The sequence below is a fragment of the Kryptolebias marmoratus genome, linkage group LG23 (genome assembly GCF_001649575.2).
Source record: "Kryptolebias marmoratus isolate JLee-2015 linkage group LG23, ASM164957v2, whole genome shotgun sequence".
Taxonomy (NCBI): Eukaryota; Metazoa; Chordata; class Actinopteri; order Cyprinodontiformes; family Rivulidae; genus Kryptolebias; species Kryptolebias marmoratus.
This window is the reverse complement of record NC_051452.1, coordinates 11,859,113-11,871,033: the sequence shown is the minus strand read 5'-3', so window position 1 is coordinate 11,871,033 and position 11,921 is coordinate 11,859,113. Positions and strand designations below refer to the sequence as shown.

The 11,921-nt window shown below is 35.7% G+C and overlaps 2 protein-coding genes across 3 annotated transcripts in view; one reads left to right on the top strand and one right to left on the bottom strand.

The window, feature by feature from the left end:
- The window catches only part of cep70 (centrosomal protein 70), a 13,429-nt gene extending 3,416 nt beyond the window's left edge, over window positions 1-10,013 (bottom strand). Inside the window, exons 1-14 of one of the 2 annotated variants that reach the window (XM_017430036.3) lie at window positions 9,916-10,013; window positions 9,534-9,648; window positions 9,117-9,216; window positions 7,795-7,918; window positions 5,537-5,699; window positions 4,511-4,686; window positions 2,795-2,873; window positions 2,632-2,720; window positions 1,772-1,859; window positions 1,520-1,669; window positions 1,290-1,436; window positions 1,029-1,197; window positions 532-640; window positions 355-434 (exon numbers count right to left, since the gene is read on the bottom strand). In XM_017430036.3, coding sequence (XP_017285525.1) covers window positions 355-434; window positions 532-640; window positions 1,029-1,197; window positions 1,290-1,436; window positions 1,520-1,669; window positions 1,772-1,859; window positions 2,632-2,720; window positions 2,795-2,873; window positions 4,511-4,686; window positions 5,537-5,699; window positions 7,795-7,918; window positions 9,117-9,216; window positions 9,534-9,542 — 1,483 coding nt within the window. In that variant the 5' untranslated portion in view covers window positions 9,543-9,648; window positions 9,916-10,013. The remainder of the gene's footprint in view (window positions 1-354; window positions 435-531; window positions 641-1,028; window positions 1,198-1,289; window positions 1,437-1,519; window positions 1,670-1,771; window positions 1,860-2,631; window positions 2,721-2,794; window positions 2,874-4,510; window positions 4,687-5,536; window positions 5,700-7,794; window positions 7,919-9,116; window positions 9,217-9,533; window positions 9,649-9,915) is intronic. The other variant, XM_025009039.2, reaches the window with a different exon arrangement.
- LOC108244131 (NLR family CARD domain-containing protein 3) overlaps window positions 1-11,921 on the top strand; it is a 1,204,881-nt gene that overhangs the window by 959,414 nt on the left and 233,546 nt on the right. The gene's annotated exons all lie outside the window — the stretch shown is intronic.

The following is an 11,921-nucleotide window of genomic DNA, read 5'->3' as shown; positions in this document are numbered from 1 at the left end:
ATCATCAAAATTAAACGAAATAAACATTTGAAATATATGAGTTTGTATGTAATGTATGAATATAATATACAAGTTTCACTTTTTAAATGGAATTACTGAAATCAATCTACTTTTTCATGATATTCTAATTTTATGACCAGCACCTGTATAAATAAACTGAATTGAATTGAATAGGTTTGCTTGAATTAACTTGTAGTTTTGCCAGGATCAGCTAGTAGGCTAGCTTGAGTTAGCTTGTAAGCGTGTTAGAGTTAGCTTTTGGGTTTGCTTGGTTGAGCTTGGGGACCCCTGCTCCAAAACATACAGTGCAAGAGAACAATGTGTGAACAAAAGCTGGTATTGTGTCATATTTACCTAAAATGTTTAACATTTCTGTAACAAGGACATGGAAAGCAGGGAAGAACTCGTCATGCTGCCTCACTTTGATGATGATACTGGAAAAGAAAAGCAGAAAAATACAACCAGCGCTTCAACAGGAGCATACCTGTTTGATTTTCCAAATAATAAAACGCTGCTTCTGTAAGACTGAACCTGTCAATGTCAGCTTCTCCCAGCAAATTATGGACTCCTCCATCGTGTTCATCTAAAGAGACAAGTCTGGCCACCTGGTTTACGACCTCAGCAGGAGAAACTCTGCTGTCTGGCACAAAACAATAAAGACATTAAGGCACCTAAATTAAATCATAATCAGAGCATTTTAATCAAACTTTAGCCAATATCTCACTGGCCTGCAACTTCTGGGGACAAATTATATACTGCATTCATTACATTCAATATACAGTTTTCCAAAATTAACTGTGGCAAAAATTGTCTGCTTAAAATGTGGCTGCATAACTTAATGGTCACTCGGTTACAAACACTCAGATTTTAGAAAGACTGCAATGGAAAATGAACCTATTTTTTTATAATTCTGAATTGCAAACTAATCACCAACTGGCCTCTAACAGTTGCAGGCCAGTGAGGCTTATGATGCAAATACAAAAATCTAAGAATAAAACAAACAAAACTAAAGGAAATGTGAAGATCACCTAAGCCCAGAATGTCTCTGAGGTTCCTCATAGCGTTAGTCATCTCTCCCAGTCGGGTGTAGACCTCATTCATACGAGGGTAAACCCCGCTGATGGAGGAAACGTCAAACAGCTTCTGGAAATGAGACACCATGGACTCCAGAGTGTAGCGAGTGGGGCTTCTGAGCTTCTAGCAGGACAAACAAACTGTGAGGATTTCAGGAACAACAAGAACCCTTCTGACAGCTTAAACCAACTGCTGAACATCAAAGTAAATCCAACCTGCTGATCATCAGCAGAAATGTTCTCCAACAATGTGTCCACCAGCAGCATCATATCCTCCACCTTTAATGCTTCTGCAACATCACCATCAGAGGGCTGCCATGGCATCAGTCTGACAGACAGTTTATTGATACTGCGCTGAAGATCCTAAACTCAACACGAACACATAATTAATGCATTCAGTTCACAGCAGAACACAAAGATGTATCATCAGATGGCCGAGTACCGACCTTGAGCAGCTGGAGCTGCTGGGCCCACTCCTCCAGTATTTGCAGGAGAGCCTGGAAGTCTGCCTGCTCCAAACCATTAGTGGAAAGTTTACTTCTCAGTCCTAATGGGGCATTGGGGTTGGTGACAAGTGTACTGATTTCAGTCAGCAGCTGGAACGGAGAAAACAATCCAGTTAGACAAGTACCAGAGATGTTCTTAGAAACGAATAAGGTGAGAACAAACAAGTATTTATCAAGTCCAAACAGACTTACTTGGTGATAGTGGACACACAGTCTGGCATCCCTGAACTGGTCAGTGGTGTTCTTATTTCTCTCACTTGAGATGACATCTTTAGGCAATCTGGAAAAATATTTTGTTCTGGATGGGATCAGTGTCAACAAACTAAGTCAGAGTTTCCATCTCTGGTCCATTACTCAGTGGGACAGGGTTCCTACAGTGTCCATTTCAAAATCCCATATTTTCCATATATGTCACATTTTGATATAATGAATGTTTTTTTGTTTGTTTGTTAGTTATTTTTTTTGACAAAATATTTTTGATCAGAATCTTATCACCACAAAATGAAAATATGACTTATTTATTTATTTTTTAGCTTGTTAGCTAAAAAAAATAACTCACATTTTTCTCAACAGTTAGTACACAAAAGGTAACTCAAATGCTATCCCCCCACCTCCATTTTTTTAAATAGACAATAACTCTCCTACTCAATGAAAAACTAAGGAAAATACACTGACTAACAACAACAACAAAAAAAGTTAGGTACCCAGAAAAAAATGGTCTGATTTGGACATAATTTGGTGCATATGCAGACCAGCAAACAAGAAAGAACTAGTATATCTAAAATGGGCTCCTGGGAGCACAAGTGGTGGCATGGTAGTTCCTGGAGTATCCAAAAGGAAGTCAAACTAGAGGATGAAGGTCACCAGAAACAGAAGAAGTCTCGTGGACATATTGGACAGCCATACCAGAGTTTGCCAGAGTTTAATAGGGGTCACATTATAGGTCCGCATAAGGCCAGGTGGTCGTATTGCTCAGCATGTGAAGCAAACAGTGTCACAGGGGCTTGATGTCGGACCCAGAGGGTACATGAGGGTAATAACACACAACTCACCTTGTGTCCAACTCTTGCTTGAGGCAATCAACTTCCCTCTTTAGTTCTTTTATCTGAAAGTCGCTTCTCTTCTGTTGCTCCTGATATTCCTGAGAGAAATATAGTGTCACTTGTTGCTTCAGAAAAAAAAACAGTTCTTGAAAGAAGCTGTTTGTGAGAATACCTTGAAAATGGTCTTGAAAGATGGGGTGGCGATGGATGTTTTTTTTGTTTTAGATCCTTTGACTTCTCCTTTGGCAGATCTGTGATTAAAATAAATAATCAGAAGATTTGGTTTTCTTAGCTTTGGCTTAAAAAAACTAACTAAAAAGACAGCAATTATAATTACACAAAGTTATTCAACTAGAAGATTTCTGAAGAAGAGTACATATTCAGCCACTGGCCAAAATTTTAACATCCCTTAACTTTCTTCTCTATAAAGCCCAACAGTAATTTGGGATTACCTTCTTGTAATAATCGAAGGTGAAAAAAGGGCTTTGATGGTTAAACTGCAAAATAACTGTAAAGACTGTGAAAATATGAGGAGTTTCTTTGCAAAGACTTTAGAAAGTTTAAACTATTAGTTCCAAAAGTTGGTCCGGGACCTTAAAGACCCCAAAAGTCAAAGACCAAGATTCTTAAATAACCTCCACTTATTATCTTAAATTCAAAAGTGATTGTTTATGACATATTTTCACAATTTTTGTTACAAATGAATGAATGATGAAAACAACAGTAGTCAAAAATTAATAAAATGATATAATTGTTAAGTCCATTTAAGTTGCCATTATGTCCTTTTTTTAATATAATTATAAGCAAAGTATATTTAAACTTGCAACAGACAGGGTCACAAGACTTTGTCAATGTCAATTTTGTGTGTTGGACGAGGAAAAACTTTCAGAACCATTTGGCTCCAAGGGTAGTTGCATAATTATTACATTAACCTGAACATTTTGTGGTAATATCTATACAAAAAAATCATCATATTTAAACTATAATTGTGTAAAAACATGTCAAGATATCAAAATGGCAGTTCAGATATGTAGAGTCCAACTTTCCACCATCCATTTAAACTTTGAATGATGTTTTCCCATCAAAACCCTATTGTTGTCTTGGAGAAATTCGCAAATTGTTGGATGCTACCAAAACCTATACTACCACAGTATTCCAAATCAAACTGCATATTTTGATTTTTTATATAGTACATTCCAAAACAAAATTGGGCTAGAAACGAAAAAATAAGTAATAAAAAAAACAAAAACAAAAAACACCTCCTTCAAGCAACTCCTTCAGTGCTTTCAAGTTGGCCCCTTAAATAGGTTTCACGCTGCTGTTTTAAACTTGAACACCATTTACCTGCAGTTAGAATGTTTCAGTTTAATTAACTACAAACTATAAATGACATTTCAATGTTCTACAATCCAAAATAATTATAAATTTATTGAAAGAAAACATATTTCTTAAATGTTTCAGTAGGTTCTTGAGTCAAGAGGAAAAAGTGAGCTCTAACCACTTGTGCAAAACTATACAGTCATAGCTACAAGCCAGTGTGTGAGGCTGGCTACTGCTCTAAACCTCTATTACATTTATATTATTGTGTTTAATAAAGTTTACAGTGTTCAAGAGGAGAATAGGCCACACAACAGAACAGAAACACTTCACAGCACTGAAATATGTTGCTCAAACACTGAACCATGACAGACATAAGCTACCCGAGTTCATCAAGGAGAAGAGTTATTTTAGTTTCATAGAAGTCAATCACATCCAGCACCCTGCAGAGAACAACAGTAAAATTGGAAGATTTCATAGAAAAATCACCTACTGATTTTAGTTGGACTAAACATGTCTGTATAGTCAGCCTCAAAGCTCCTGGAATGTTTTTTGCACAGGATAAACCTACTGTTTGTCTGCTGCAGAGCTCTGCTTGAATGCTTTCTTGCAGATCCTCTGAAAAGTTTGACTCTGTTGAGCTAATCGTTGCTCCTCTTCTTTGATGGTAAAATAGAGTTTTCTCTGGAGCTGGACTGTTTCTTCCTTCTGTTTCAACAGCTTTTGCTCCAGTAGCTGACAACATTTCTGTGTAAAAAAAAAAATAAGTACAAAAAGTTTGAACTCATAGACCAAAGGCTCTGAAAGCTGAATAACTCACAAGTGTATGCAACATATAGGCATAAATTTAAGTGCCCAATTATTGTTTGTTCCTGATAAAAAAAAGGTTGATGTGGGAGCAGGCTGGACTGGAAATGATGACGTCTTAATCTGGTCATCAGTTAGGAACAGTTGACTCATTTTCTTGACATGCTTCATTACACACCTTTGGATTCCTCCTTGATAGAATCTGAGTATATCTTTCAGAATGAAAGTAAAAGAAAAAAAAATTTATAGAGAAAGTGTGAATCCTCAGGGCTGACTGCTGAAATGTGATAAAGCTAAAACTGAGATATTAAAGCTAAAGGTGGCAAAAAGCTAGCTAAACACTAAAAGTAGCAATAGGCTGACTAAAAGCTAAAAGTAGCCTAAAGTGGCAAAAGGCTAGATAGAAGTAGAAGTAGCAGAACAGTAGGTAGCTAAAAACTAAAAGTAGCATGTCTGAAGAAAAATAGGGCCAGTCTGCTTAAGCAGATTTTTAAAAATCAGTGTTTTTGAAGGAATTTAAGAGAACTCAATGTATTTTTATACAGGAAAAATTTGTAAATAAAAGGTAAATATTTTGAAAAGTCTAAAAGTTATAAAACCAAAACGTCACAGCACCCATCTACTTAATGATCTGAACGTTTTGACATATGAATGTCTAAAATAGCACCAAGTATGCAAAAGTAGTTTGACTGCAAAAACAAAGTACATACAAATAAAACCTAATCAATAGTGTGAATGCTGACTCAGCATTCAGAAAATCAAACAAAAAAATAATAGTTAGACGAAGAACCTGTCTCTCTTTGTGCTCATACGGCAGCTGCTGGACAGCCTTGCCAAGGTAATGGTCCTCCAGGTCCTGAACTCTGGTCTTCACCTCGTCCAGCAGCCCTTCCAGCTCCGTGACTTTCTGAGACTGCTGAGCTGCTCGAGTCATGTGCTTCTGAACCTCCTCTCTAACACCGCACAAACAGGAAAACAATCAGAAGGCTTTATATCAAACAGGATGATGAATTTCTCTAACTAGGTAATGCTCCTTTAGATTGGACTTATCTGAAGGAGGGAAATATCTGTATTTTTTGTGTTTGTGCCTCTTGTCACACACAAACCAACCAACAGAAGTTTATCAAACCAAATAAAACAAAAAACTCCAACAGTGTTGGAGTAGTTGTGTGGACTCAAAACAGAGATTTTCAAATATGATGATGTAGCAGCTGATTTCAGGCATACCCACTATTAGAATCCCATCTAACTGCTTTTTGTGTCTGTTTTACTTAATCCTGATCCTGTCACCATTAAGCATTGATCATGTGCTGAAATGGTCAAAAACAGAATTAAGGGAAAAAAGTAAACAAAACAAACCAAAACGCAATAGTTTTTGGAAAACCTTTAACTAAGCTAAGAATGTTTTTTAAATTTATTAAAGGCATTTATGTGGCGGTTCCTGCCACCCAGTGGCATGACATGAGTATTTCTCAGGTTTTTATTTTTTTTGTTGGGTGTTGTTTTTTATAAACTGAGGGTAAATTTGACCCTGGGTTATATTCAACTATCCAAAGGTTTCAGAAACCAAAAAACATTGTTTATGATTAACTCCATTAATAACCATGTCAGTGAATATTAAGTGCAATGGTGTTCTTTACCTCATACAGATCATGGTTTAGTGACAATAATTAATGTTTTTTTGTTCTTTTATAAAACAAAAATATATTGTAAAACTTTTTTATTGTACTTTGAAAATACTTGCATATAAAAAAACAATAGTTTTACAAAAAAATTAGTTTTTCTGTCTTTTTTATTTTTAGAAGTGAGGTCCTAAATGTTGCCTCCTGCATGGCTGTGTGCTGTGTGCTCTGTAATGTGTTCACTGACAGATTTAATATATTTTCTGAGGATCCATCAGAGGCGTTTTACAGTGAAGCTGGTTTCCACGTCACTACCCTGCAGCTCATACGTGCACTGAGTTGGAAACCTGGGACCATCTGATGCTGATGGAATTGGGTGACAGGAGGACAGGTGGTCTGCACAGATCCACAGCTACATTATTAAACACCTGCAGGACTGGCAGACCGGTGAAAACTGAAGAGCCAAGCTGCTCCTCCTCTGCCTGACTGAAGGGGTGCTACACATTCCAGCAGAATAAAATTCAACAGCCAAAATGGTGACTGTGACCAATTTTCCATTGGTTGAGGTTTAAATTATGTCACAAGATGGTATTTAAATTTATGCCAACTTTACATAAAATTAGTTTAAAAAAACATGAAAGACAAGTTTCAAACTTAGTGTTGCAATAAACTTAACAAATTTATCATAATTGCCCTAATATCTGACCAAATACAAGGTTGATAAAATGCTCTTTCATAGATCTTTCCACCACCACCAATCAGTTTGTCATTACACAGGTATTTACGTAGATTTCTGAAGTTATTTTCAAGAACAAATATGTGGCAGCAGCAGCGAGCTGTAGCACTTTCAGTGCAGCCTGGGTAATTTCCTGCTTTTTGTTCCTCTGGACCTTATTCTAACCAGAAAGATGAGCTCAAATACAGTCAGGGCGGTGCAAAAGTGTATTGCCTTTAGAAGTTTGAATCATTTTGAATCTCAAATTTGATGGCAGTTCATGAGAAAACTATTTCATAAACCTTTGCATTGCCATCAAAATTGCATAACATGGTTACTGTGATAGAAATCTACGAGTATTTGTAAGAGCAAATAGCAACAGCAGCTAGCTTCTATGCACACTTCCTGTAGGAATATCATAGTATTTGTGCTGGGATAACCATATAATGAAAAAGTGACAGTGGCATCAAAATGTATGATTCAATGTTCACATGAACTGCTATAAATGTTTGGAGACTGAAGTTGTGGTGAGATAACAGCGACCAACTTTGATTGTTGCCACTCTCAGACTATCCGTAGGTTGGTAAGATCTATTTATGTTTTTCAAACATAGGTAATTAAAAAACTTAAATACATATTTACACTATTACAAAATAAATCCACTTCAAAAGATTTGATATATTTCTTAAAAAGTTCATCAAATGGACTTACTTAAGCTGGTTGTTGGACATAACAAGCTCCTGGATCAGAGCCTGTCTCCTCTCTGAGTCTGTCAGCATCATCCTCAGAGTTGTCCTTAACTCACCAGCTGACTTCTTGTCCAGAAGGACCAAATCTAGGGGTATACCACAGAAACATTACAACAACAAATATTGCCATTATGACATTTGAAGCTCTCTTTGGTTGGATTAAATGCCCCTTAGCAGGTTGGACTTAAATCACATACTTTTTCTATCCATCAACAAGAATCTGGTATATTTCTGGCTGATGTGACCACTGTTCTTGGCTGAAATGGTAGGACTTTTTCAATATTTTATGTATTAGTCAAGCTAATGTGGGCTGTCAAACACATACATTTATGCTGTCAAAGTGAAATCACCAGCTGCAGTCATTCATGATTACTAACAATCTTAAACCTTGAGCACAACTAGTAACAAAATGTAGGTCTCACATGGGCATTTTATGGCCCACGGACCCACATGGCCCATTAGCCGCCTCCATCCGTGTGGTAGGTTAAATAAAATCATTCTGCTTGCAAATTCAAAATTTCTGCTTTTATTTTGAAACTGGCTTTTGCAGTGGTTTTACTTTTGAAGGCAGGTGAGCATTTCCTCCAGCAGGCGCTATGTGCACTGCAGCGACAGAAGTCTCTCCACTGGTGTGTAGAGTTTGTGAGATATTTAAGAGTTAGAGTCATGTCATCACACAGTAAAAATATAAAACCTGATACAGTATGTAGAGTTTTTACCACAATACAGACTTCTAAATATTTATTTGCTGAATTCAGTAGTGCACATGTTCAAACAAAATTATTATTTCTTTCTACTGAGACAAAGAAATACAAAAAAAAGAAAAATTAATTAGCTATTTTATGTTGTTAATTTGATGCTGGTGTTTGAAATGCTTTTTGTTCTCAGTAAGGCTGGTTCTGATTTTTATAGTCAAGTTGCAATATCTACTTCTAGCAACTAATATAAATTATATTTATAGTTAATTATAATAACTTTAGCTTATTGGGCCGACCCTTTACAACAATCCCAGTTCCATTTGTGGCCCTTTAGAAAAATAAGTTGCCCACGCCTAAGTTAGGTAAATGTATAGATATTCAAAATAAATTCAAACTTGTAATTCTTATTTTTAAAACTCATTCAAGCTTCAATGATGTATAATAAATCCATGCTGGAAACAGAATTCAATAATTTAAAAGGCAGAAAATAATGACATTTATGTCCATGATGAGTGGATGTAAACTTCTGACTGCAGCTGCAGTTTGATATTAAACATCTACCGAGAAATCAGACCAGTTTCCTCACCTGTGAGGTTCTTATTCTCCACTGGGTCTGCAAAAAACACTGGCTTAAAGCCATGATGCTGCAGAAGTTTATTCACATCATCCCACTCTACCTGCTCCAGCTGCAACAAGAAACAGATACATGTAAGTGCTCCATCAAATCTGCTGTAAATATATGAGGGTTTGTTTTTTTTAGCTTTACCTGAAACTGCTTACAGGTCCAAAGATAAACATAGGTCTTATTTTTTAAGTGTGGAAAATAACCTGTCCTTGTATTCATTCTTAAAAAAATAACTGCTACTGAACAGTGTAGCTGCTTTTCTTCTGATGTCTTGTTAAAGCCTGATTATATGACAGGAGATCCAGCTCTACAGTGGCTGAAAGCTGATCCACCTGGACCCCCCTCCCTTTCAAACACAAACCGAGAATCATGACTCACCTGCTGCATGCTTTCAGTCCGTTGTTTTTGACGAGGGCGAATTTTACGATGGGCTCCGTTTAAAAATCCAACAATTTAGGTTGATTGGCTTTTAGCAATAGCATACATTAAAAACCTGGGGAAAACATACGGATCATTAACGTTGGTGTTGTTCTGGTAAATAGGCTCGCAAAAAAGATCAGTTTGTCATTTAGTAGAGCATGAAATGTAGTGAAACATGAAACAACCACAACGTCGAACAGCACAGACTTGTTCCAACTGGGCTAATGTTGGCTTCTGTAGCTAACGAGACTCTATTACCAGTAAAGATTAAACATCTTCCTTACTATTTGTCTAGTTCAAACAAAACGCATTTCATTAAAAAACTAAACAAAACACTGACCTGATGTTTACTTAGCAGCCCAAAATCGCAATTCCGCCTCTTCCGTGATTCAAAACAGTGAGCGGTGACGTAATACAGTCTTTAACCAATCAGCTCACAAGAGTCTGTTAGCAACATTTTATGGCACTATACTCCAAGAACACAAGATGGCAGCAACGTCTTTTAGTTTTTCTGTTTGACTCACCATGAGATACTTTTTTCAACCTGTTGAAGAGCAGTTTAGTTTGTATAGTCACCTACCCTATACACTTAAAAACCCTTCACATGGCTTTATCTGACAAAAAGAAATCAATTTCCTTTAAATAAATTGAAATTGAAAAATCACTTAAAAAACTTAAGGGCAAGCATTTCTTTAAGAAATGCATATTGCCCAGCACCTTTCAAGGCAGTTTTACACTAAAATAATTTCATGTTGAGAATTGACAGCTTTATAGGTCAAATCTTGGAAATAGGCATATATCCCTAATTCCAGTAGGCACTGAGTCATTCCTACTATTTGGTGCCATTTGACCATAGTAACTTTGCATAAAAATATCTTCTTTTTTATTTTATTATTTAATCTGATGAATGGCTTGTTAGACTGCAAGAAAATGATATTGGTCAAGCTCAGGATATCATGCTGTCCTGCTTTTTATCAAATTCTTTGCACTAGACAAGGTTAAAATGCCCACTCTGTTACAGGACATACTTATCTGTTATTAGGGTTTTGAAAAGATAATTATTCAAAAATTACATATTCCAAGAGATGAACTGTCCCTAATTTTCCTTTTTAAATGACTTTTTTTAAACATTATTTATTAATTAAATTATTTTGAAAAGAGACTTGTTATTATGAAGTCACAATATAATTTCAACCCATCCCTTTCAGAATAAAAAGCCATTGAAATGGAAATTTGCTTTATTTTTTATTGATTTATATATGTAATTTATTCACTGTTTGTATTCACAAAACAAAGCGAAATCATTGTTGTTTTTATTCAATTAATATAAAAAACACAGGTAACTGAGGTAAAGGAGAAACAGGGAGAACAGGATGTAACAGCGTGGACATCTTACCAGTGAAAGGCACAACATTTAATTCAAACAAGGAAGTATATCTTTTTGAAAACTATAAATGACAGATACATTTATCATAAAAATAGCTGTAAACAAGAATTTATGGGGGAAACCAACTTTTCTGGCCCTCTCAAGTCAACCCTGTTATTAATTAAATCTGTAACAGGGTGGACTGTAACAGGGGGGGCATTTTCAGCTAAAGTCAGACATTGCTAGTCCTATAATGAAAAACAAACTGACACTTGGTGACCTCTGAGAAAGATTTTTAATGTATTTACAAGAAATACCTTTTAAAACTACAAGAAGTGTCAGTTTTCAATCTAAATAAGGGTAACAGAATGGACATGTTATGCTTTACCACATCAAAGAACCGTTCTAAAACACACAAAAAAGGTTCAAATAAATTAAAGAGTGATACTTACACTGCTTCTTGTAGATGTTTTACCTCCAAAAATGTCAGATACTTTCTGTGAGTCATGTGACTAAAGAAGTGGTTTGGAGTGAGGGGGGTTGACAGGTATCTTAGAGTAACAGGGTGGCCAGTTGACTCAAGGACTCAATTTCTATTTTATAATTTAAACAATAAAAATGTTGTAATATCATAAAAACTTATTGGATGACAACTATTCTAAACAATACTATTAAAATATATTTTTAAAAATTACATTATTTATTTTGTATTACTTGTAATTGTAACTTAATCTACAGACACTTGAATGGTGACATGGCAGTAAACCCAAGTTGCATTCAAAATCAGATTTTAAATAAATTCATCTTCAATCAATCAATCAATCAATCAAATTTTATTTGTATAGCACATTTCAGCAGCAAGGCATTTCAAGGTGCTTTACATAATTAAAAAACAAAATAAAAACAGCATGTGACAATGAATAAACAGTAAGAAAGAGAAAAACATCGAAGACATCAAAAACCCGCACTCTAACCCTAAT